Source organism: Oncorhynchus nerka, linkage group LG10, assembly GCF_034236695.1.
Source record: "Oncorhynchus nerka isolate Pitt River linkage group LG10, Oner_Uvic_2.0, whole genome shotgun sequence".
Lineage (NCBI taxonomy): Eukaryota > Metazoa > Chordata > Actinopteri > Salmoniformes > Salmonidae > Oncorhynchus > Oncorhynchus nerka.
Window position 1 is genome coordinate 100,430,183 of NC_088405.1, and position 27,485 is coordinate 100,457,667.

The 27,485-nt window shown below is 46.6% G+C and overlaps 2 protein-coding genes across 4 annotated transcripts in view; one reads left to right on the forward strand and one right to left on the reverse strand.

Annotated features, from left to right (window-relative positions):
• Nucleotides 1-335: 335 nt before the first annotated feature.
• Nucleotides 336-20,658, reverse strand: zgc:64002 (uncharacterized protein LOC393330 homolog). 3 transcript variants are annotated; one of them, XM_065024012.1, is made up of 5 exons: nucleotides 20,562-20,658; nucleotides 13,507-13,592; nucleotides 13,241-13,394; nucleotides 1,382-1,589; nucleotides 336-1,136 (listed from the first exon to the last, which is right to left on the reverse strand). In XM_065024012.1, the coding sequence occupies exons 3-5, from the start codon at nucleotides 13,380-13,382 to the stop codon at nucleotides 713-715; spliced, it is 774 nt and encodes a 257-aa protein (XP_064880084.1). In that variant the 5' UTR covers nucleotides 13,383-13,394; nucleotides 13,507-13,592; nucleotides 20,562-20,658; the 3' UTR covers nucleotides 336-712. The 3 variants fall into 3 exon arrangements, with proteins under 3 accessions (XP_064880084.1, XP_064880086.1, XP_064880085.1); XM_065024014.1 differs by lacking the exons at nucleotides 13,507-13,592; nucleotides 20,562-20,658 and adding an exon at nucleotides 13,451-13,500; XM_065024013.1 differs by lacking the exons at nucleotides 13,507-13,592; nucleotides 20,562-20,658 and having other exon boundaries at nucleotides 13,241-13,428.
• Nucleotides 20,659-21,656: 998 nt separating this feature from the next.
• Nucleotides 21,657-27,485, forward strand: part of LOC135573743 (B-cell receptor CD22-like) — a 57,540-nt gene continuing 51,711 nt past the window's right edge. The window contains exon 1 of the mRNA XM_065023438.1: nucleotides 21,657-21,963. Within this exon, the coding sequence (XP_064879510.1) occupies nucleotides 21,657-21,963 (307 nt within the window). The remainder of the gene's footprint in view (nucleotides 21,964-27,485) is intronic.

Below are 27,485 nucleotides of genomic sequence, written 5' to 3' on the forward strand. Positions count from 1 at the left end.
ATAATAATTACAATAATCCATTCCAAATGTTTAAATTCAATACTGTGGCATGTCGGAGGACAGCATGAGAGACGGAGTGACGGACTACTTACAGCTGGATCCGATGAGCGTGCCCGATCTCCCAAGAAGAGTCCTGTGACAACACCCTTATGGAAAACCTGCTGAACTGGAATAACACACACGTGTGTGTGTGTGTGTGTGTGTGTGTGTGTGTGTGTGTGTGTGTGTGTGTGTGTGTGTGTGTGTGTGTGTGTGTGTTTGCCAGATCAGCACTAGAACATGTAAAAAACAAGAACATAATTTAGAAACTAAAAAATCCATAAACACATTTCATCCACCATATGTTATTTTTTATTAACATTTAAGAAGGAAAACCCAGACACTGCTCTTGCTTGTATTACCCCCAAGCTCTACTGTATATAGACAGTTTTTACCCCCAAGCCATAAGACTCCTGAACAGGTCATCAAATGGCTACCCGGACTATCTGCATTGTGTCTCACCACCCTCCAACCCCTCTTTTACGCTGCTGCTACTCAGTTTATCTTATATGCAGAGTCACTTTAACTATACATTCATGTACATACTACCTCAATTGGGCCGACCAACCATTGTGTCCCACCACCCGCCAACCCCTCTTTTTATAGTGTGTAATAACCCATAACACAACCACAGAGTGTTACATAGTTTCTTACATAAACGTACAAGAGGTGATCAGTGTTTGATGGCGATGAGATGGAAGGAGGCGGCGTAGTCACACTTGTGGTTGTTGTCCCGGTCCTCGGCCTGCTGTAGAGTGAACTCCTCCACAGACAGTCCCAGCTTCGACAGCGTCTCGGTGATGAACTCCTCGCTCAGGTTGACACAGTCGAACCTCTGCTCTCCCACCGTGTAGAAGGTCTCATCCAGGTCCCCGATCAGGACCAGGACCCCTCCAGACCTCAGTAGGTCCACCATGGAGGACAGCGAGCGGCGGTAGGACTCGCGGTCCTTACACGCCGCTTCCAGGCACAGCGAGGAGAGGACACAGTCCGCCGGAGGAACCGTGACAGGGTGGAACGGGTTCTCCAGGCAGATGTCGCACTTTAGAACCTGTTTAACCCTCTGACGGAGAGTGTCTGAGATGATCGCTGGGGTTCTGGTGAGAGCAAGAGACAGAAGGAGAATTACGTTTTTTATAAGTAAATAGAATACAACGATTACAAGAAAGAAATGAAGCGAAAAGAGGGATACCTACATTTACAAAACATTTTTTTTTAACCATAGTTGAAACCGTACAACTTCTAACCTGTATCTGCACTGTAAAAATACAGTACATTTTACAGTAACTTTCAGGTAACCAGATGCCAGTAAGTAAAAACTAAAAAAACAGGATTACTGTACCTTTTCCTCTCCAGATCACAGACATACTGGAGGTGAGCGTTCCAGTCTAAACATCCCTCCTCGGCTTTCAGCCACTTCTCAATCTCCTTCCTGTTGCTGTCCACGTAGTCCGACACCACGATCTCATCATAGTACTCACAGGCACTGATCAGCGTGTGGATGGTTGGCCCTGTACCCACCTCTATCAGCCTCTGGCCCCTGTACTTCCCTGAGGAGAGAAACATTCTCTGTCGATATGTATTTAACTGTCCATTATATAGAGTGCATTCGGAAAGTATTCAGACCCCTTCCCTTTTGGCCACATTTTTGTTACATTACAGCCTTATTGTAAAATGGATAAAAAACTAATGTAACGATCGTCGTCGGAACGAGACCACGGTGCAGCGTGGTAAGCGCACGTTTTCTTTAATATATGAAATGTTCCACCAAAAACAATCATCAATCAAGCAACGAACGAAAAGCTATGAAGTGCAACACATGCAACAAACAAACAAAGACAAGATTCCACAAATGAAAGAGGGAAAAAGGCCTGTCTAAGTGTGATTCCCAATCAGAGACAACGATGGACAGCTGCCTCTGATTGGGAAACATAACAGGCCCAAAACAAAGAAACAGTGTGTGTGTGTGTGTGTGTGTGTGTGTGTGTGTGCGTGTGTGTGTGTGTGCGTGTGTGTGCGTGTGTGTGTGTGTGTGTTGCATCAGTCCCCACTGTTCCATTTTCCAACAGCAGTCTAGGTGTATTTTAGTCTGTTTTTTAATTATAATTTCACTGCTTGCGTCAGTGACCTGGTGAGGAATAGAGTTCCATGTAGTCATGGCTCTATATAGTACTGTGGAATAGAGTTCCATGTAGTCATGGCTCTATGTAGTTCTGTGGAATAGAGTTCCATGTAGTCATGGCTCTATGTAGTACTGTGGAATAGAGTTCCATGTAGTCATGGCTCTATGTAGTTCTGTGGAATAGAGTTCCATGTAGTCATGGCTCTATGTAGTACTGTGGAATAGAGTTCCATGTAGTCATGGCTCTATGTAGTTCTGTGGAATAGAGTTCCATGTAGTCATGGCTCTATGTAGTACTGTGGAATAGAGTTCCATGTAGTCATGGCTCTATGTAGTACTGTGGAATAGAGTTCCATGTAGTCATGGCTCTATGTAGTACTGTGGAATAGAGTTCCATGTAGTCATGGCTCTATGTAGTACTGTGGAATAGAGTTCCATGTAGTCATGGCTCTATGTAGTACTGTGGAATAGAGTTCCATGTAGTCATGGCTCTATGTAGTACTGTGGAATAGAGTTCCATGTAGTCATGGCTCTATGTAGTACTGCGGAATAGAGTTCCATGTAGTCATGGCTCTATGTAGTACTGTGGAATAGAGTTCCATGTAGTCATGGCTCTATGTAGTACTGTGGAATAGAGTTCCATGTAGTCATGACTCTAGGTAGTACTGTGGAATAGAGTTCCATGTAGTCATGGCTCTATGTAGTACTGTGGAATAGAGTTCCATGTAGTCATGGCTCTATGTAGTACTGTGGAATAGAGTTCCATGTAGTCATGGCTCTATGTAGTACTGTGGAATAGAGTTCCATGTAGTCATGGCTCTATGTAGTACTGTGGAATAGAGTTCCATGTAGTCATGGCTCTATGTAGTTCTGTGGAATAGAGTTCCATGTAGTCATGGCTCTATGTAGTACTGTGGAACAGAGTTCCATGTAGTCATGGCTCTATGTAGTACTGTGCGCCTCCCATAGTCTGTTCTGGACTTGGGGACTGTGGCAGAGACCTCTGGTGGCATGTCTTGTGGGGTATGTATGTGTGTCCAAGCTGTGTGCTAGTAGTTTAGACAGACAACTCTGTGTATTCAACATGTCAATACTTCTCATAAATACAAGTTGTGATGAAGTCGAACTCTTCTCCAGCCAGGAGAGATTGACATGCATATTAGCTCTCTGTGTACATCCAAGGGCCAGCCGTGTTCTGAGACAATTGCAATTTTCCGAAGTCCTTTTTCGTGGCACCTGACTGTAGTCGTGTGGTCAGTAGTCCAAGTGTGACAAAACTAGGGCCTGTAGGACCTGCCTTGTTGATAGTGTTGTTAAGAAGGTAGAAACTAGGGCCTGTAGGACCTGCCTTGTTGATAGTGTTGTTAAGAAGGTAGAAACTAAGATCTGTAGGACTTGCCTTGTTGATAGTGTTGTTAAGAAGGTAGAAACTAGAGCCTGTAGGACCTGCCTTGTTGATATTGTTGTTAAGAAGGTAGAAACTAGAGCCTGTAGGACCTGCCTTGTTGATAGTGTTGTTAAGAAGGTAGAAACCAGGGCCTGTAGGACCTGCCTTGTTGATAGTGTTGTTAAGAAGGCAGAGCAGCGCTTTATTATAGACAGACTTCTCCCCATCTTAGCTACTGTTGTATCAATATGTTTTCACCAGGACAGTTTACAATCCAGGGTTACTCCAAGTAGTTTATGTTACGGTTTTCTTCCGTCGAAGGAGAGTCGGACCAAAATGCAGCGTGGTAATTTTGATACATGTTTAATAATGATGAAACACGAACAATACAAAAACAATAAACGGAATGTGAAAACCTATACAGCCTATCTGGTGACAACTAACACAGAGACAGGAACAATCACCCACGAAATACTCAAAGAATATGGCTGCCTAAATATGGTTCCCAATCAGAGACAACGATAATCACCTGACTCTGATTGAGAACCGCCTCAGGCAGCCATAGACTATGCATGACACCCCACAAAACCCCAATACAAAAACACACCACAATAACCCATGTCACACCCTGGCCTGACCAAATAAATGAAGACAAACATACATTACTTCGACCAGGGCGTGACAGAACCCCCCCCTAAGGTGCGGACTCCCGGACGCACATCAAAACAATAGGGAGGGTCCGGGTGGGCGTCTGTCCATGGTGGCGGCTCCGGCTCGGGACGTGGACCCCACTCCATCAATGTCTTAGTTCCTCCCCCTCGCGTCCTAGGATAGTCCACCCTCACCGCCGACCATGGCCTAGTAGTCCTCACCCAGAACCCCACTGGACTGAGGGGCAGCTCGGGACTGAGGGACAGCTTCGGACTGAGGGGCAGCTCGGGACTGAGGCAGCTCGGGACTGAGGGGTAGCTCGGGACTGAGGGGAAGCTTGGCACTGAGGGGAAGCTCAGCACTGAGGGGAAGCTCAGCACTGAGGGGAAGCTCAGCACTGAGGGGAAGCTCAGCACTGAGAGGAAGCCCAGCACTGAGAGGAAGCTCAGCACTGAGAGGAAGCCCAGCACTGAGAGGAAGCTCAGCACTGAGAGGAAGCTCAGGCAGGTAGTTGGATCCGGCAAATCCTGGCTGGCTGGCGGATCTGGAAGAGTCTGGTTGACTGCCGGATCTGGAAGAGTCTGGTTGACTGGCAGATCTGGAAGAGTCTGGTTGACTGGCAGATCTGGTAGAGTCTGGCTGACTGGCAGATCTGGAAGAGTCTGGCTGACTGGCAGATCTGGAAGAGTCTGGCTGACTGGCAGATCTGGAAGAGTCTGGCTGACTGGCGGATCTGGAAGAGTCTGGCTGACTGGCGGATCCTGGCTGACTGGCGGATCTGGAAGATCATGGCTGACTGGCGGATCCTGGCTGACTGGCGGATCCTGGCTGACTGGCGGATCTAGCTGCTCTGGTTGCTCCATGCAGACTGGCAGCTCTGGCTGCTCTATGCAGACTGGCAGCTCCATGCAGAGTGGCAGCTCTGGCTGCTCTATGCAGACTGGCAGCTCCATGCAGACTGGCAGCTCTGGCTGCTCTATGCAGACTGGCAGCTCTATGCAGACTGGCAGCTCTATGCAGACTGGCAGCTCTGGCTACTCCATGCAAACTGGCAGCTCTGGCTGCTCCATGCAAACTGGCAGATCTGGCTGCTCCATGCAGACTGGCAGCTCTGGCTGCTCCATGCAGACTGGCAGCTCTGGCTGCTCCATGCAGACTGACAGCTCTGGCTGCTCCATGCAGACTGACAGCTCAGGCTGCTCCATGCAGACTGACAGCTCAGGCTGCTCCATGCAGGCTGGCAGCTCTGGCTGCGCTAAACAGGCGGGAGACTCCGGCAGCACAGGAGAGGAGGAAGGCTCTGGCTGCGCTAAACAGGCGGGAGACTCCAGCAGCGCTGTAGAGGAGGAAGGCTCTGGCTGCGCTGAACAGGCGGGAGGCTCCGGCAGAGCTGTAGAGGAGGAAGGCTCTGGCTGCGCTGAACAAGCGGGAGACTCCGGCAGCGCTGGAGAGGAGGAAGGCTCTGATAGCGCTAGACAGGCGAGGCGCACTGAAGGCCTGGTGCGTGGTGCTGGCACTGGTGGTACTGGTGTGTGGAGGTGGCACTGGATAGACCGGACCGTGCAGGCGCACTGGAGCTCTTGAGCACCGAGCCTGCCCAACCTTACCTGGTTCGATGCCCACTCTAGCCCGGCCAATACGAAGAGCTGGTATGTACCGCACCGGGCTATGCACCCGCACTGGAGACACCGTGCGCTCCATAGCATAACACGGTGCCTGCCCGGTCTCTTTAGCCCCCCGGTAAGCACAGGAAGTTTGCGCAGGTCTCCTACCTGGCGTAGCCATACTCCCTGTGAGCCTCCCCCCCAATACATTTTTGGGGCTGACTCTCGGGCTTCCATCCGCGTCGCCGTGCTGCCTCTTCATACCAGCGCCTCTCCGCTTTCACCGCCTCCAGTTCTTCTTTGGGGCGTCGATATTCACCAGGCTGTGCCCAGGGTCCTTTTCCGTCCAATATCTCCTCCCAAGTCCAGAAGTCCTGTGATCGCTGCTCCTCACGATAAACAGGGGGCAATGGCTCAGGTCTGAACCCTGACTCTGCCACACTTTCCCTGAGCCCCCTCCCAAGACATTGTTGGGGCTGACTTTCGGGCTTTCTTGCCAACCGTGTTCCCTCGTATCGTCGGCTCCTCTCTCCGGCTGCCTCTGCTCTCCTAAGTGCCTCCACCTGTTCCCATGGGAGGCGATCTCTTCCAGCCAGTATCTCCTCCCAAGTGTAACAACCCTTGCCATCCAAAATGTCTTCCCATGTCCATTCCTCTTTTCGCTGCTTCTGCTGTCGCTGCCTGTCACCACGCTGCTTGGTCCTGGTGTGGTGGGTGATTCTGTTACGGTTTTCTTCCGTCGAAGGAGAGTCGGACCAAAATGCAGCGTGGTAATTTTGATACATGTTTAATAATGATGAAACACGAACAATACAAAAACAACAAGCGGAATGTGAAAACCTATACAGCCTATCTTTTATAATTGTTTTATTTTATAAAAAATAATTTATCTTCAATACCATTCATTCTTTACAACTCATAATTTCCATACATATTCAAATAATAGTATTTTAATTTAACTAATTTAACTAAACATAAACCCCAAACAAAACCTCAGGGAGCATCTTCCCTCCCCGTCACCCTACAAAATACCTTTCCCAACTCCCCTTCCTTAATCTATCCCCTTACAAATCTAAATGATACCCAGCCCTAAACCCCCTTCCACCTCTCCCGAGCAGCATGCTGCCCCCACTTCCTCTCCTCCCTCTTCATCCTCCCCCTCAAATCACCTTCCACCCTCCTCACTATCCCTTCCACCCCCCAATCTCTCCCTGTCTTCACCATGTTCTGCCTGGCTTCCCACAGCCCCCGTTTAAAGAGACTCATGAGAAGCCAGAGCAGAAACCTGTCCCTATCCGTCCCTCTCGCTCTCCCTACACCTCTCTCTAACCTGGCCCACGTCAAGACAAAATCCCCCCTTACCAAACCTAACAACACTCATGCCCTAGCCCATACTACTCCGGCAAAGGCACAGTCCCAAAAGACATGGTGCACAGTCTCCTCCCTGCCACAAGAGGACCTTGGACAGGTGGGGGATTGCACCAAACTATACCGGCACATGATGGAACGTACCGGCAAGCACTTATGGAGGCTCAACCAATTCAGGTCCTTGAGCCTGTTTTCCAGACCCCGCGCCTGCACTCCCTCCCAGACCACTTCCGAGATGCCCACTACAGGCGCCGGACTCCCTGCCTTTCTGACCTCCTCGTACAGGTGCCTGTGATCTAAACCTACTCGGGCAACTTCAACCTCGGGGTGCGCACGCAGCCACTTGGCCGCATGACCAAAGTGCCACGGCAGCTGTTCCGCCCGAGGACCCGTGTTAGACCACACCATTACGCTTCTCGCCTGATACGAGAAGAACACCCGCAGGAGGTAAACGGGTGTATCACTGGATGAGCAAGCTCCGTTAACAAGAAAGAAACAAAAATTGCGTCCAGCTTGAGGGGGAAATGTGGTACCCCCCTACCTCCCTCCCCGATGGGACAGATCATGCGTGCCCTGGCGACCCACTCGCACCTGCCACTCCACATGAACTGAAACACAAGCCTCACTAGAGGCCTCCTCAGACAAGCCGGCAATGGGTAGATGTACGCCAAATACAAAAGAGACGGCAACACATCCACCTTTAAGACCAGGACTTTGCCCATAAAAGACAAATATCTAGCCTTCCACATTGCTAGCTTCCTCTGTACCACTGCGATACGCATGTTCCAGTTCAGCGTCGCTGAGCCGGAGGTCTCAAAATGGACCCCGAGAATCCTCAGGGCCCCCTCACAGAGAGATAACCCCCCGGGCACATCCGTTCTACTGCGCCATCTTCCGAAAAACTTGACGGAAGACTTTGCATGGTTCAGAACCGCTCCCGACGCTCGGGTGAAATCCCCAAAGATGGCAAGGGACCTTGTCAGGCACGAGTCCTTGCACAGCAGCAAGGAAGTGTCGTCGGCGTACTGCGTCATCTTAACACGCAGCCCACCACTTCCAGGGATCAACAAGCCTTCCACCCCTGTGTCTGCCCTAATGGCAGCCCCCAGAGGCTCCATGTACAGAACGAAGAGGAGAGCCGAGAGTGGGCACCCCTGCCTGACCCCAGACGAGAGGTCAAAAACGTCACCCAAGTGACTATTTACACTAACTCGGCACCCCGCTCCGACATATAATGTACAAATCCATCCTATGAACTTCTCCCCAAATCCTAATCGACCTAACACTCTGAATAAAAAGGATCTATTCACACGATCAAAGGCTTTCGCCTGATCTAGCGCTGCTACCTTTAAAGGCAGTCCTCTATCTTCAACCCAAGCGATGGAGTCCCTGATTAACTGTAGGTTCCATCTAATAGAGCGGCCCTCTACCCCGCACGTCTGATCCTCATGGACGACGTAGGGAAGGGCTGTGCGCAACCGGTCTGCTAAAACCTTTGCAAGTAGCTTGTAATCTACACACAGCATTGTCAACGGCCGCCAGTTGCCAAGGTCTGTTACTTCCCCCTTCTTATATAAAAGTGACAGCACACCAACAGCCATTGATCCCCCCGGGACCCCCGTCTCAAGGATGGCCTTCAAGACTTCGAGGACCACTGGTCCAAGTATACCCCAAAACTTGAGATAAAACTCAGCCGGCAGCCCATCCATCCCAGGCACCTTCCCTTTTCCCATCCTCCTAAGAGCGCTCTCAACCTCTTCTAGTGAAATCTGGGTCTCCATCACTTCTCTAATGTCCTCCGGCAACCGCCTGGACAAGTGTTCTAAAAACACATTTCCCTGCTCTACATCTATTTCCCTTTCCTTAAATAAACCTTGGAAATGATCAGTTGTCACCCTGACCATATCCTCTGGTTCTCTAACTATACTACCATTTTCTTCCCTAACGCCATGCATTACCTTCCTACTCTGTCTGGCCCTAACCGACTTAAAGAACATAGCAGAACAAGTCTCATTATGTTCTAGAAAGCCACTATGCGCACGCTCCAGGAAAGCTCGAGCCTTCCGCTCCTGCAACTCCCTGAGCTACGCCTTTAGGGTTGCGGATCTCTCCCAGTCAAACGACCCGCCGAGGTTGCCTGCCTCGTACTCGAGTTCAATTAACCTTTGGATACGATCCACCTCCCTCCTCTCCTCCCTTTTTTCCTCTTGCAATACCCTATTATAAAAGCCCTAATCCTCACCTTAACTAATTCCCACCACTCTAACAACCCCTCGCACATGGACCGGAGGCCTTCAAGCCTCCAAAAGAAACCATAAAACCCGTCAACAAAAGCCTGCTCCTCCAGCACATCCCGATCTAACTTCCAGTACCCCCTACCAAAGAGGCAGTCTGGCGACAACACCTGCAGGAGCACCCCGTCGTGATCCGAAAAGAAAACAGGCAACAGCCGCCCAGACAACTTACCCAAAGACCTGGGTACAAAAATATAGTCGAGCCTCCGCTCAACCCCCCTGGAGTTGCGCCATGTAGGACCGGCCATTTTCGGAGTAGTGTGCAGACCACCATCAACCAGACCATGGCAAGCCATTAGCCCGGTGATGGCGCCTGCACTGCTATCCCCCCTATTCCTAAATCTGTATTAAAATCCCCCCCTATCACTAATTTCCTATTTGTGACACACAGGGGCGTCAGACAGTCCACCATCTCCCTAATGTCTGCCACCACCTGTGGCCCATACACCACCACTAATCTAAATTTACAATCCCTTATCGTGACATCCACCCCTATAACCCTCCCCTGCATTACCACAAAAGAATCCTCCACTTTTACCTCCCTGTGCCCACACAAAATCCCTACCCCCGATGAGTGCATCCCCCCAACACCCCAAACCGACTCCCCCTTGTCCCACTCCCTCTTAAACCTAATAACATCCCCTCCATCCCTCAGGTGAACCTCCTGTAAAAAACAAAAATCAAACCCCACACCCTCCAAATAACTAAAAACCGCCCTCCTCTTATCACAATCCCTTAAACTAACAAAAACATGTAATACACTCAAATTCTAAACCCAGACAGAAAGAAAAAAAAAAAACAGGAGACTCACCCGATGCACCCCTGCTCCATATCTACCGGTGAGAACACCATCTGTACTCCCGACATCCCCCCCTCTTCCTCCATCTCACCAACCCAGGATGCAGGAATAGTGTTTGGCTCCGGGGTGCCCTGCACCCTGGGTCTACCCCCACACTCATCCCCCTCCCCAGTGCTGCAGCCGGTTTGGAAAAGAATCGGGGAGGCTGAGTCCCCAAACAAAAAACTCCCCACCTCCTCCTGTACCCAGTCCTGAGTCTTGTTATGTGTGTCCCCACCCAACAGAAGTTGAGGGCCTGGGGAAACCAGCAGCAACCCAGAGGTTTCTCCCGCCCCCATCACTCTCTTGGCCATCCCCTCCCTCTCACTGTCGGCCAATCACACCCTCCTCTTCATTCTCTTCTTTGGTGATGGCGGCAGTGGAGAGATACCACCCCCCGCCAGCTCCTCCACCATACCCCTCATCTCTTCCACCAGGGCACTTTCCCCCCAGTCCACTTGCTCTTCCACCGTCTCCTTCTCCACCACTCCTCCCTCGCTTTCTTCTCTCTCATGCTCCTCCACTCGGTTGCCTTCTTCCGCCGCTTTTCCTGGTTCTCCTACTCCCGTGTCCGTAGGCCATACAGCGCCTGCAAAATGGGGGCTGACGTGCATAATACAACGTCCCCCTGTCAGCCCCTAGGGAGAACATAGCAGGAGGATGGAGGTAGCCACCATGTCCCTTTGGGTCCTCTCTGAGGAGGGCCTGGAAGCCTCTCCTCCCATTCCAAAACCCAAGGGAGTCTTTGAGGTGCCTTGCTGAGGAAATGTTATCCATGTATCTCCCCAGAAAGGCCCTCACCTCTTCGTCCTTAACGTATGGGTTGTAAATGTTGACAGTTACAACCCTAAAGTTGTTCTTCGCCAGGCTTGTTATTTCATAGTGGCACATCGGCCTCTCACCTCTCACTGCTCTTGCCCTTCTCAGGATATCATCGTGTTTCTCCTCTGTATATAGTGCCACGTCGTATGCTCCCTCCAACGAGTTGCCTTGGAAACAAAACACGTCCTTCACCGTCAGCTTTAGAATCCCCATCAATATTATCCTTCCAAAAGTTTCCCGTCCTAAAGGCTCCAACTCCTTTTCCTTCCAAGCAAACCGAATCGTGTTGGCCAGCCCAATCCCAGGGACCGACCGTGTTGATGGATTTAGCACCATCTCCGCAAGGAGAATGGCGCTCGTTCTCTTCTCTTCCAAAACAAGGAAAAAAGAAAAACCAAAGTGACTGAGCCTATCTGGTACAAACAAACACAGAGACAGGAACAATCACCCACAAAATACTCAAAGAATATGGCTGCCTAAATATGGTTCCCAATCAGAGACAACGATAATCACCTGACTCTGATTGAGAACCGCCTCAGGCAGCCATAGACTATGCATGACACCCCACAAAACCCCAATACAAAACACACCCCAATAACCCATGTCACACCCTGGCCTGACCAAATAAATGAAGACAAACATACATTACTTCGACCAGGGCGTGACAGTTTAGTCACCTCAACTTGCTAAATTATTTATTATAAGATTTAGTTGAGGTTTAGGGTTTAGTGAGTGTTTTGTTCCAAATATAATGCTTTTAGTTTAAGAAATATTTAGGACTAACTTATTCCTTACCACCCACTCTGAAACTAACTGCAGCTCTTTGTTGAGTATTGCAGTCATTTCAGTCGCTGTGGTAGCTGACGTGTATAGTGTTGAGTCATCCACATACATAGAAACTCTGGCTTTACTCAAAGTCAGTGGCATGTCGTTCGTAAAAAATGTAAAAAGCAAGGGGCCTAAACAGCTACCCTGGGGAACTCCTAAACAAGAAGAGAAGAAGCTTCCACCCTCTGTGTTCTGTTAGACAGGTAACTCTTTATCCACATTATAGCAGGGAGTGTAAAGCCATAACACATACGTTTTTCCAGCAGCAGACTAGGATCGATAATGTCAAAAGCTGCACTGAGGGCCTCCCGGGTGGCGCAGAGATTCTGGGTTCGAGCCCAGGCTCTGCCACAGCCGGCCGCGACCGGGAGGCCCATGGGGCGACGCACAACTGTCTCATCGCGCACTAGCGACTCCTGTGGTGGGCCGGGCACAGTGCACGCTGACACGGTCGCCAGGTGTACGGTGTTTCCTCCGACACATTGTTGTGGCTGGCTACCGGGTTGGATGTGCATTGTGTCAAGAAGCAGTGCGGCTGGGTTGTGTTTCGGAGGACCTTCGCCTCTCCCCAGTCCGTACGGGAGTTGCAGCGATGAGACAAGACTGTAACTACCAATTGGAAACCTTGAAATTGGGGAGAAAAAATGGGGTACAAAAATAAAAAATCTGAAATCTAACAAAACAGAATCATTTTGTCATCAATGTCTCTCATCCAATCATCAGTCATTTGCGTCAGTGCTGTGGTTGTTGAGTGTCCTTCCCTACATGCATGCTGAAAGTCTGTCAATTTATTTACTGTAAAATAGCATTTTATCTGGTCAAACACTATTTTTTCCAGAAGTTTACTAAGGGTTGGTAACAGTCGGCTATTTGAAGGGGGCTTGAGTATTCTTGAGTAGTGGAATGACTTCTGCTTCCCTCCAGGCCTGAGGAAACGCTTTCTAGTAGGCTTACATTGAAGATGTGGCAATATGCCTAGACACACCAATTACCTTATCAATACACCTAAACACACCAATTACCTTATCAATACACCTAAACACACCACTTACCTTATCAATAAACCTAAACACACCAATTACCCTATCAATACACCTAGACACACCAATGACCTTATCAATACACCTAGACAAACCAATTACCTTATCAATACACCTAGACACACCAGTTACCTTATCAATACACCTAAACACACCAATTACCTTATCAATACACCTAGACACACCAATGAAATTACATACTATTGGAATCAATGACACAGAGTGATCTACTGTCCCTGTTGTCTACCTGTTGAGAAGGTCTTGCTGAGCTGACAGAGGACGAAGGAGACGAAGCGGCTGTTGTCTTTCTGGCCCGGGACAGCAGCAAACTGGTAGCAGTAGTTGAAGTAGGTCTTTGGGTCAAACTTGGCCTGGTGGCACTCTCCCATGGTGCTGTTCAGGTGGTGTGGTGGCTGTTCAGCTGTTCAGGTGTTCAGGTGGTGTGGTGGCTGTTCAGGTGGTGTGGTGGCTGTTCAGGTGTTCAGGTGGTGTGGTGGCTGTTCAGGTATTCAGGTGGTGTGGTGGCTGTTCAGGTGTTCAGGTGGTCTGGTGGGTGTTCAGGTGTGCGACTCAGGATGGTGGTGGGAGAGGTGCAGTACCTGTGAGAGAGGGGGAAACAATCGGTTAGATAGTGTGTACTACAGCCCATTGTGCAGAAACGTCCCTTTTCCCCCTGACACCAGGAGTGGTGTCGCCCTGAGTGGCTGTCTAAAGCCCCTGCTGTGTGTGTGTGTGTGTGTGTGTGTGTGTGTGTGTGTGTGTGTGTGTGTGTGTGTGTGTGTGTGTGTGTGTGTGTGTGTGTGTGTGTGTGTGTGTGTGTGTGTGTGTGTGTGTGAATTACAGACCTATAGCCACAGACTGATATCTGACCAGTCTCTGTTGTATTACAGACCTATAGCCACAGACTGATATCTGACCAGTCTCTGTAGTATTACAGACCTATAGCCACAGACTGATATCTGACCAGTCTCTGTAGTATTACAGACCTATAGTCACAGACTGATATCTGACCAGTCTCTGTTGTATTACAGACCTATAGCCACAGACTGATATCTGACCAGTCTCTGTTGTATTACAGACCTATAGTCACAGACTGATATCTGACCAGTCTCTGTAGTATTACAGACCTATAGCCACAGACTGATATCTGACCAGTCTCTGTAGTATTACAGACCTATAGCCACAGACTGATATCTGACCAGTCTCTGTAGTATTACAGACATATAGCCACAGACTGATATCTGACTAGTCTCTGTAGTATTACAGACCTATAGCCACAGACTGATATCTGACCAGTCTCTGTTGTATTACAGACCTATAGTCACAGACTGATATCTGACCGGTCTCTGTTGTATTACAGACCTATAGTCACAGACTGATATCTGACCAGTCCCTGTATTACAGACCTATAGCCACAGACTGAAATCTGACTAGTCTCTGTAGTATTACAGACCTATAGCCACAGACTGATATCTGACCAGTCTCTGTAGTATTACAGACCTATAGCCACAGACTGATATCTGACCGGTCTCTGTTGTATTACAGACCTATAGCCACAGACTGATATCTGACCAGTCTCTGTTGTATTACAGACCTATAGCCACAGACTGATATCTGACCAGTCTCTGTAGTATTACAGACCTATAGCCACAGACTGATATCTGACCAGTCTCTGTAGTATTACAGACCTATAGCCACAGACTGATATCTGACCAGTCTCTGTAGTATTACAGACCTATAGCCACAGACTGATATCTGACCAGTCTCTGTTGTATTACAGACCTATAGCCACAGACTGATATCTGACCAGTCTCTGTAGTATTACAGACCTATAGCCACAGACTGATATCTGACCAGTCTCTGTTGTATTACAGACCTATAGCCACAGACTGATATCTGACCAGTCTCTGTAGTATTACAGACCTATAGCCACAGACTGATATCTGACCAGTCTCTGTAGTATTACAGACCTATAGCCACAGACTGATATCTGACCAGTCTCTGTAGTATTACAGACCTATAGCCACAGACTGATATCTGACCAGTCTCTGTAGTATTACAGACCTATAGCCACAGACTGATATCTGACCAGTCTCTGTAGTATTACAGACCTATAGCCACAGACTGATATCTGACCAGTCTCTGTTGTATTACAGACCTATAGCCACAGACTGATATCTGACCAGTCTCTGTAGTATTACAGACCTATAGCCACAGACTGATATCTGACCAGTCTCTGTTGTATTACAGACCTATAGCCACAGACTGATATCTGACCAGTCTCTGTTGTATTACAGACCTATAGTCACAGACTGATATCTGACCAGTCTCTGTTGTATTACAGACCTATAGCCACAGACTGATATCTGACCAGTCTCTGTAGTATTACAGACCTATAGCCACAGACTGATATCTGACCAGTCTCTGTTGTATTACAGACCTATAGCCACAGACTGATATCTGACCAGTCTCTGTAGTATTACAGACCTATAGCCACAGACTGATATCTGACCAGTCTCTGTAGTATTACAGACCTATAGCCACAGACTGATATCTGACCAGTCTCTGTAGTATTACAGACCTATAGCCACAGACTGATATCTGACCAGTCTCTGTAGTATTACAGACCTATAGCCACAGACTGATATCTGACCAGTCTCTGTTGTATTACAGACCTATAGCCACAGACTGATATCTGACCAGTCTCTGTAGTATTACAGACCTATAGCCACAGACTGATATCTGACCAGTCTCTGTAGTATTACAGACCTATAGCCACAGACTGATATCTGACCAGTCTCTGTAGTATTACAGACCTATAGCCACAGACTGATATCTGACCAGTCTCTGTTGTATTACAGACCTATAGCCACAGACTGATATCTGACCAGTCTCTGTTGTATTACAGACCTATAGCCACAGACTGATATCTGACCAGTCTCTGTAGTATTACAGACCTATAGTCACAGACTGATATCTGACCAGTCTCTGTAGTATTACAGACCTATAGCCACAGACTGATATCTGACCAGTCTCTGTAGTATTACAGACCTATAGCCACAGACTGATATCTGACCAGTCTCTGTAGTATTACAGACCTATAGCCACAGACTGATATCTGACCGGTCTCTGTTGTATTACAGACCTATAGCCACAGACTGATATCTGACCAGTCTCTGTTGTATTACAGACCTATAGCCACAGACTGATATCTGACCAGTCTCTGTAGTATTACAGACCTATAGCCACAGACTGATATCTGACCAGTCTCTGTAGTATTACAGACCTATAGCCACAGACTGATATCTGACCAGTCTCTGTAGTATTACAGACCTATAGCCACAGACTGATATCTGACCAGTCTCTGTTGTATTACAGACCTATAGCCACAGACTGATATCTGACCAGTCTCTGTAGTATTACAGACCTATAGCCACAGACTGATATCTGACCAGTCTCTGTTGTATTACAGACCTATAGCCACAGACTGATATCTGACCAGTCTCTGTAGTATTACAGACCTATAGCCACAGACTGATATCTGACCAGTCTCTGTAGTATTACAGACCTATAGCCACAGACTGATATCTGACCAGTCTCTGTAGTATTACAGACCTATAGCCACAGACTGATATCTGACCAGTCTCTGTAGTATTACAGACCTATAGCCACAGACTGATATCTGACCAGTCTCTGTAGTATTACAGACCTATAGCCACAGACTGATATCTGACCAGTCTCTGTTGTATTACAGACCTATAGCCACAGACTGATATCTGACCAGTCTCTGTAGTATTACAGACCTATAGCCACAGACTGATATCTGACCAGTCTCTGTTGTATTACAGACCTATAGCCACAGACTGATATCTGACCAGTCTCTGTTGTATTACAGACCTATAGTCACAGACTGATATCTGACCAGTCTCTGTTGTATTACAGACCTATAGCCACAGACTGATATCTGACCAGTCTCTGTAGTATTACAGACCTATAGCCACAGACTGATATCTGACCAGTCTCTGTTGTATTACAGACCTATAGCCACAGACTGATATCTGACCAGTCTCTGTAGTATTACAGACCTATAGCCACAGACTGATATCTGACCAGTCTCTGTAGTATTACAGACCTATAGCCACAGACTGATATCTGACCAGTCTCTGTAGTATTACAGACCTATAGCCACAGACTGATATCTGACCAGTCTCTGTAGTATTACAGACCTATAGCCACAGACTGATATCTGACCCGTCTCTGTTGTATTACAGACCTATAGCCACAGACTGATATCTGACCAGTCTCTGTAGTATTACAGACCTATAGCCACAGACTGATATCTGACCAGTCTCTGTAGTATTACAGACCTATAGCCACAGACTGATATCTGACCAGTCTCTGTAGTATTACAGACCTATAGCCACAGACTGATATCTGACCAGTCTCTGTTGTATTACAGACCTATAGCCACAGACTGATATCTGACCAGTCTCTGTTGTATTACAGACCTATAGCCACAGACTGATATCTGACCAGTCTCTGTAGTATTACAGACCTATAGTCACAGACTGATATCTGACCAGTCTCTGTAGTATTACAGACCTATAGCCACAGACTGATATCTGACCAGTCTCTGTTGTATTACAGACCTATAGCCACAGACTGATATCTGACCAGTCTCTGTAGTATTACAGACCTATAGCCACAGACTGATATCTGACCAGTCTCTGTAGTATTACAGACCTATAGCCACAGACTGATATCTGACCAGTCTCTGTTGTATTACAGACCTATAGCCACAGACTGATATCTGACCGGTCTGTGTGGAGTACTATTAGATCTCATTGGCTGTTTGTAATGGAAAGCCAAATGTCGTGTTGGACATGTCAGACAGACACTCATGTAAAGACATCCCATCAGAGACACAGAAAGTTGACTGTGTGAAAGCAGGGTAAATATACCTCCACCTCCTGGAATAGAGTTTGTATATCACCATAAAATGATGTTATACCTCCATCTCCTGGAATAGAGTTTGTATATCACCATAAAATGATGTTATACCTCCACCTCCTGGAATAGAGTTTGTATATCACCATAAAATGATGTTATACCTCCATCTCCTGGAATAGAGTTTGTATATCACCATAAAATGATGTTATACCTCCATCTCCTGGAATAGAGTTTGTATATCACCATAAAATGATGTTATACCTCCATCTCCTGGAATAGAGTTTGTATATCACCATAAAATGATGTTATACCTCCATCTCCTGGAATAGAGTTTGTATATCACCATAAAATGATGTTATACCTCCACCTCCTGGAATAGAGTTTGTATATCACCATAAAATGATGTTATACCTCCATCTCCTGGAATAGAGTTTGTATATCACCATAAAATGATTTTATACCTCCATCTCCTGGAATAGAGTTTGCAACCGAAGAGAACTTTTTGAATAAACTATTTCTCCTCAACGAAACCAACGAAACCAATCAACATACATGGACTACTTAACTCCAGCCAAATACAACGGTGTCATTTCATTGAAATAGACATGATAAAGTTATTTAAAGTGGGTAATCAGCAGTTGAAACAATAACAAAGTGATCTCACCACCGATGTTTCGGTACAAAGCTGTGGGCTGAATAAATGGAAAACACTCTCAAATTCAAAAGTATTCGAGCTCGATGGATACAAGGTTCTGACCATCCATTATATTAAATGGTTTGTTAGTAATGTTTTCTAGTTTTGACCAATTTTTTGAGGCTATACAGTGTTTGTTTACAAAGCATTGTCATTAAACAAGGTGTTATTTTAGGTTCTGACGGGGTACAACGGTTGAGCTGAGCTCATAAGCCATTTCAAAGTTATAGTTAAGCAATAATGCATGAGGTGATGTAGTATATGGCCAATAACCCACAGCTTAGGGCTGTTCTTATCCGTGGTATATTGACCATATACCACAAACCCCCTGAGGTGCCTTATTGCTGTTATAAACTGGTTACCAACGTAATTACAGCAGCCGTGCCTTATTGTTATTATAAACTGGTTACCAACATAATTACAGCAGCCGTGCCTTATTGTCGTTATAAACTGGTTACCAACATGATTACAGCAGCCGTGCCTTATTGTTATTATAAACTGGTTACCAACATAATTACAGCAGCCGTGCCTTATTGTCATTATAAACTGGTTACCAACATAATTACAGCAGCCGTGCCTTATTGTTATTATAAACTGGTTACCAACATAATTACAGCAGCCGTGCCTTATTGTCGTTATAAACTGGTTACCAACATAATTACAGCAGCCGTGCCTTATTGTCGTTATAAACTGGTTACCAACATAATTACAGCAGCCGTGCCTTATTGTTATTATAAACTAGTTACCAACATAATTACAGCAGCCGTGCCTTATTGTTATTATAAACTAGTTACCAACATAATTACAGCAGCCGTGCCTTATTGTCGTTATAAACTGGTTACCAACATAATTACAGCAGCCGTGCCTTATTGTCGTTATAAACTGGTTACCAACATAATTACAGCAGCCGTGCCTTATTGTCATTATAAACTGGTTACCAACATAATTACAGCAGGAAAAAGACATGTTTTGTCATAACCGTGACATACGGTCTGATATATACCACGGCTGTCAGCCAATCAGCATTCAGTGCTCGAACCACCCAGTTTATAATCTTCAACAATCAAATGGGTAGATATCTTTCATTTATAAATCCCCCCCAAAAAATGGGTGTAGGGAACTGCTGATTGGCCCTTGTGAGATTGTCTCTGTCAGACCTGGTGAGTGTACATTATTCACCCCTGTTGGTCGCCTGAGGGTAAGGAGTGGTATCATCAATGTAAACATGCAGAGACATGCGATGCCAACATTTATGGCAACATGCACAATAGGACAGACAGACAGCATTGTTCTACTGTTCTACAGCGTGCCGAAAGGGTAAGGGGATTACATGGAGAAAGAGAAATCCCATACTGGCCCACTGACAGACCTTCTCAACTCCGTGCAGTGATTCGTTGACACTACTGCTCCTCTTAATGCGCCCAGAAACATATTATAGGTGCGATTTCTTGCTCCATGCTGAGCGCGCAATGCAGCGTGCCGAAAGGGTAAGGGGATGTATTAATAAACTCCAGCTGTCCGGATACAGAATGTATTCTGGGGAGTTCTGTAGAAACAACTACAAGGCGCGCCTGACTATTTTTATTCGCTCACTGGCTACAGAAATAAATAATTTACTCATGATTTCAACTACAGATAGGGCACTTTGAAACAAGACAAGTGCAGATTGATTTGCGGTCTGTAGCCTAGATCTCCAAATGTCATAGCAGCGCTGTTTCAGGAAGCGCAACACCAGCCAGCAGTGTGACATGCCACGGTTACCATGTAATCAATAAAATAAAATAAATCACATTTACAAGAGAGAAGACATTGAACAAAATAGTTAACCGCTCAAAGTAATGGTAGTTCATAGTAACACATGTTTAAATTCAATACTGTGGCATGTCGGAGGACAGCATGAGAGACGGAGTGACGGACTACTTACAGCTGGATCCGATGAGCGTGCCCGATCTCCCAAGAAGAGTCCTGTGACAACACCCTTATGGAAAACCTGCTGAACTGGAATAACACACACGTGTGTGTGTGTGTGTGTGTGTGTGTGTGTGTGTGTGTGTGTGTTTGCCAGATCAGCACTAGAACATGTAAAGACAAGAACATAATTTAGAAACTAAAAAATCCATAAACACATTTCATCCACCATATGTTATTTTTTATTAACATTTAAGAAGGAAAACCCAGACACTGCTCTTGCTTGTATTACCCCCAAGCTCTACTGTATATAGCCTCTCTACTGTATATACCCTCTCTACTGTATATAACCTCTCTACTGTATATAGCCTCTCTACTGTCTATAGCCTCTCTACTGTCTATAGCCTCTCTACTGTATATAGGCTCTCTACTGTCTATAGCCTCTCTACTGTATATAGCCTCTCTACTGTATATAGCCTCTCTACTGTATATAGCCTCTCTCCTGTATATATTCTCTCTACTGTATATAGCCTCTCTACTGTGTATAGCCTCTCTACTGTCTATAGCCTGTCTACTGTATATAGCCTGTCTACTGTATATAGCCTCTCTACTGTCTATAGCCTCTCTACTGTCTATAGCCTCTCTACTGTCTATAGCCTCTCTACTGTATATAGCCTCTCTACTGTCTATAGCCTCTCTACTGTCTATAGCCTCTCTACTGTCTATAGCCTCTCTACTGTCTATAGCCTCTCTACTGTCTATAGCCTCTCTACTGTATATAGCCTCTCTACTGTATATAGCCTTTCTTTTTACTGTTTTAATTTCTTTACTTACCTATTCTTCACCTAATACCTTTTTTGTACTATTGGTTGGAGCCTGTAAGTCAGCATTTCACTGTGAGGTCTACTACACCTGTTGTATTCAGCATTTCACTGTAAATTCTACTACACCTGTTGTATTCAGCGCACGTGACAAATAAACTATGATTTGATTAAGTTTGTTAATTTAAGCTTAAATCATTTTCAATCCAATTATTTCCCATGCACCACAGGTATCCCATGGATTATATGCAACATCCGCACTGAGCTAAAGGGCAGAGCTGCCGATTTCAATGAGTGGGACTCTAACCCGGAAGCATAAGAAATCCCTCTATGCCCTCCGACGAACCATCAAACAAGCAAGGCGTCACAACAGGACTAAGATTGAATCGTTCTCCGACGCTCGTCGGATGTGGCAGGGCCTGCAAACTATTACAGACTACAAAGGGAAGCACAGCCGCGAGCTGCCCAGTGACACGAGCCTAGCAGACGAGCTACATTCCATCTATGCTCTCTTCGAGACAAGTAACACTGAAGCATGCATGAGAGCATCAGCTGTTCTGGACAACAGTGTGATCGCGCTCTCCGTAGCCGACGTGAGTAAGACCTTTAAACAGGTGAACATATACAAGGCCGCAGGGCCAGACAGATTACCAGGATGTGTACTCTAAGCATGCACTAACCAACTGGCAAGTGTCTTCACTGACATTTTCAAACTGTCTGAGTCTGTAATATCAACATGTTTCAAGCAGACCACCATAGTCCCTGTGCCTAAATGACTACCGCCCCGTAGCACTCCAGTCTGTAGCCATGAAGTGCTTTGAAAGGCTGGTCATGGCTCAGACCAACACCATTATCCTAGAAATCCTAGACCCACTCTGATTTGCATACCGCCCCAACAGATCCACAGATGATGACATCTCTATTGCACTCTACACTTCCCTTTCCCACCTGGTCAAAAGGAACACCTATGTGAGAATGCTATTCATTGACTACAGCTCAGCGTTCAACACTACAGTGCACTCAAAGCTCATTACTAAGCTAAGGACCCTGGGACTATACACCTCCCTCTGCAACTGGATCCTGGACTTCCTGAAGGGCTGCCCCCAGGTGGTGAGGGTAGGTAACAACACATCTGACACGCTGATCTTCAACCTGGGGGCCCCTCAGGGGTGCGTGCTCAGTCCCCTCCTGTACTTCCTGTTCACTCATGACTGCCTGGCCAGGCATGACTCCTGGCATGACACAACAGTGGTAGCCTTGATCACAGAGAATGATGAGACAACCTATAGGGAGGAGATTAGAGACCTGGCCGTGTGGTGCCAGGACAACAACCTCTCCCTCAACGTGATCAAGACAAATGAGATGATTGTGGACTACAGGAAACGGAGGACCGAGCACGCCCCCATTCTCATCGACGGGACTGTAGTGGAGAAGGTTGAGAGCTTCAAGTTCCTTGGTGTCCACATCAACAACAAACTATCATGGTCCAAACACACTAAGACAGTCGACAAAAGGGCCCAACACAACCTATTCCCCCTCAGGAGACTGAAAAGATTCGGCATGGGTCCTCAGATCCTCAAAAGGTTCTACAGCACCACCATCGAGAGCTGGTTGCATCACTGCCTGGAATGACAACTGCTCGGGCTCAACCACAAGGCACTGCAAAGGGTGGTGCATATGGCCCAGAACATTACTGGGGCCAAGCTTCCTACCATCCAGTATCTCTATACCAGGTGTCAGAGGAGGAACCTAAAAATTGTCAACGACTCCAGCCACCCGTCAAACACCTCCATTCCATCTCTATAGGTAGCTAGCTGGTCTATAGGTAGCTATCAGGTCTATAGGTAGCTAACGTGTCTCTAGGTAGCTATCAGGTCTCTAGGTAGTTAGCTGGTCTATATGTAGCTTGCATGTCTTTAGGTAGCTAGCAGGTCTATAGGTAGCTAGCAGGTCTTTAGGTAACTAGCTGGTCTATATGTAGCTAGCTGGTCTTTATTTAGCTAGCAGCTCTTTAGGTAGCAAGCTGATCTAGCTAGCAGGTCTTTAGGTAACTAGCTGGTCTATAGGTAGCTAGCAGGTCTATAGGTAGCTAGCAGGTCTTTAGGTAACTAGCTGGTCTATAGGTAGCTAGCAGGTCTATAGGTAGCTATCAGGTCTTTATTTAGCTAGCAGCTCTTTAGGTAGCAAGCTGATCTAGCTAGCCAAACCAGGTAAAAAACATTGTTTGAGCTGCTGTAACTTTTAAAAATGTAGGGGGACGGTTTCGAAAGTCTGTCAGTATCTGATTTGACCATTTGCCTCATGCTGCACGACACATCTCCTTAGCATAGAGTTGATCAGGCTTTTCATCGCGGCCTGTGGAATGATGTCCCAATCCTATTCTGTGTGAAGTTGCTGGATATTGGTGGTAACTGGAACACACTGTGGTATATGTCAATCCAGAGCATCCCAAACATGCTCAATGGTTGAAATGTCTGGTGAGTATGCAGTCCATGGAAAAAACACCACCACCATGGGACACTCTGTTCACACGTTGACATCAGCAAACCGCTCGCCCACACAAAACCATACACACTGTCTGCCATCTGCCCGGTACAGTTAAAAGTGAGATTCATCCATGAAAAGTACACTTCTCCAGTGAGGCCAGTGGCCATTGAAGGTGAGCATGTTTCCCACTGAAGTCGGTTACGACGCCGCTACCTATAGACCAGCTAGTTACCTATAGACCTTCTAGCTACCTATAGACCAGCTAGCTACCTATAGACCAGCTAGCTACCTATAGACCTTCTAGCTACCTATAGACCAGCTAGCTACCTATAGACCTTCTAACTACCTATAGACCAGCTAGCTACCTATAGACCAGCTAGCTACCTATAGACCAGCTAGTTACCTATAGACCTTCTAGCTACCTATAGACCAGCTAGTTACCTATAGACCTTCTAGCTACCTATAGACCAGCTAGCTACCTATAGACCAGCTAGCTACCTATAGACCTTCTAGCTACCTATAGACCAGCTAGCTACCTATAGACCTTCTAGCTACCTATAGACCAGCTAGCTACCTATAGACCAGCTAGCTACCTATAGACCAGCTAGTTACCTATAGACCTTCTAGCTACCTATAGACCAGCTAGCTACCTATAGACCAGCTAGCTACCTATAGACCTTCTAGCTACCTATAGACCAGCTAGCTACCTATAGACCTTCTAGCTACCTATAGACCAGCTAGCTACCTATAGACCAGCTAGCTACCTATAGACCAGCTAGTTACCTATAGACCTTCTAGCTACCTATAGACCAGCTAGTTACCTATAGACCTTCTAGCTACCTATAGACCAGCTAGCTACCTATAGACCAGCTAGCTACCTATAGACCTTCTAGCTACCTATAGACCAGCTAGTTACCTAAAGACCAGTTAGCTACCTATAGACCTTCTAGCTACCTATAGACCAGCTAGCTACCTATAGACCTGATAGCTACCTATAGACCAGCTAGCTACCTATAGACCTGCTAGTTACCTATAGACCTTCTAGCTACCTATAGACCAGCTAGTTACCTATAGACCTTCTAGCTATCTATAGAACTTCTAGCTACCTATAGACCAGCTAGTTACCTATAGACCTTCTAGCTACCTATAGACCAGCTAGTTACCTATAGACCTTCTAGCTACCTATAGACCAGCTAGCTACCTATAGACCAGCTAGCTACCTATAGACCTTCTAGCTACCTATAGACCAGCTAGCTACCTATAGACCAGCTAGCTACCTATAGACCTTCTAGCTACCTATAGACCAGCTAGTTACCTATATACCTTCTAGCTACCTATAGACCAGCTAGCTACCTATAGACCTTCTAGCTACCTATAGACCAGCTAGTTACCTAAAGACCAGTTAGCTACCTATAGACCTTCTAGCTACCTATAGACCAGCTAGCTACCTATAGACCTGATAGCTACCTATAGACCAGCTAGCTACCTATAGACCTGCTAGTTACCTATAGACCTTCTAGCTACCTATAGACCAGCTAGTTACCTATAGACCTTCTAGCTATCTATAGAACTTCTAGCTACCTATAGACCAGCTAGTTACCTATAGACCTTCTAGCTACCTATAGACCTTCTAGCTACCTATAGACCTTCTAGCTACCTATAGACCAGCTAGCTACCTATAGACCTGCTAGCTACCTATAGACCTGCTAGCTACCTATAGACCTTCTAGCTACCTATAGACCAGCTAGTTACCTAAAGACCAGTTAGCTACCTATAGACCTTCTAGCTACCTATAGACCAGCTAGCTACCTATAGACCTTCTAGCTACCTATAGACCAGCTAGCTACCTATAGACCAGCTAGCTACCTATAGACCAGCTAGTTACCTATAGACCTTCTAGCTACCTATAGACCAGCTAGTTACCTATAGACCTTCTAGCTACCTATAGACCAGCTAGCTACCTATAGACCAGCTAGCTACCTATAGACCTTCTAGCTACCTATAGACCAGCTAGTTACCTAAAGACCAGTTAGCTACCTATAGACCTTCTAGCTACCTATAGACCAGCTAGCTACCTATAGACCTGATAGCTACCTATAGACCAGCTAGCTACCTATAGACCTGCTAGTTACCTATAGACCTTCTAGCTACCTATAGACCAGCTAGTTACCTATAGACCTTCTAGCTATCTATAGAACTTCTAGCTACCTATAGACCAGCTAGTTACCTATAGACCTTCTAGCTACCTATAGACCAGCTAGTTACCTATAGACCTTCTAGCTACCTATAGACCAGCTAGTTACCTATAGACCTTCTAGCTACCTATAGACCAGCTAGCTACCTATAGACCAGCTAGCTACCTATAGACCTTCTAGCTACCTATAGACCAGCTAGTTACCTATATACCTTCTAGCTACCTATAGACCAGCTAGCTACCTATAGACCAGCTAGCTACCTATAGACCTTCTAGCTACCTATAGACCAGCTAGTTACCTAAAGACCAGTTAGCTACCTATAGACCTTCTAGCTACCTATAGACCAGCTAGCTACCTATAGACCTGATAGCTACCTATAGACCAGCTAGCTACCTATAGACCTGCTAGTTACCTATAGACCTTCTAGCTACCTATAGACCAGCTAGTTACCTATAGACCTTCTAGCTATCTATAGAACTTCTAGCTACCTATAGACCAGCTAGTTACCTATAGACCTTCTAGCTACCTATAGACCTTCTAGCTACCTATAGACCTTCTAGCTACCTATAGACCAGCTAGCTACCTATAGACCTGCTAGCTACCTATAGACCTGCTAGCTACCTATAGACCTTCTAGCTACCTATAGACCAGCTAGTTACCTAAAGACCAGTTAGCTACCTATAGACCTTCTAGCTACCTATAGACCAGCTAGTTACCTAAAGACCTGTTAGCTACCTATAGACCAGCTAGTTACCTATAGACCAGTTAGCTACCTATAGACCTTCTAGCTTAACGCAACGTAACGTAATCAACACTGCTAGCTAGCCAGCTAGCCCCGAATAGCAGCACAGTAGAAACTATTACACTCAACGGAACGACTTGATTAGTGTAGTGTCAACAACGCAGCCAATGCCAGCTAGCCTACATAGTCAACAACGCAGCCTCTGCCAGCTAGCCTACTTCAGCAGTACTGTATCATTTTAATAATTTTAGTCAATAAGATTCTTGCTACGTAAGCTTAACTTTCTGAACACTCGTGACGTGTAGTCCACTTGTCATTCCAATCTCCTTTGCATTAGCGTAGCCTCTTGTGTAGCCTGTCAACTATGTGTCTGTCTATCCCTGTTCTCTCCTCTCTGCACAGACCATACAAACGCTCCACACCGCGTGGCCGCGGCCACCCTAATCTGGTGGTCCCAGCGCGCACGACCCACGTGGAGTTCCAGGTCTCCGGTAGCCTCTGGAACTGCCGATCTGCGGCCAACAAGGCAGAGTTCATCTCCGCCTATGTCTCCCTCCAGTCCCTCGACTTCTTGGCACTGACGGAAACATGGATCACCACAGACAACACTGCTACCTCCTACTGCTCTCTCTTCGTCTGCCCACGTGTTCTCGCACACCCCGAGAGCTTCTGGTCAGCGGGGTGGTGGCACCGGG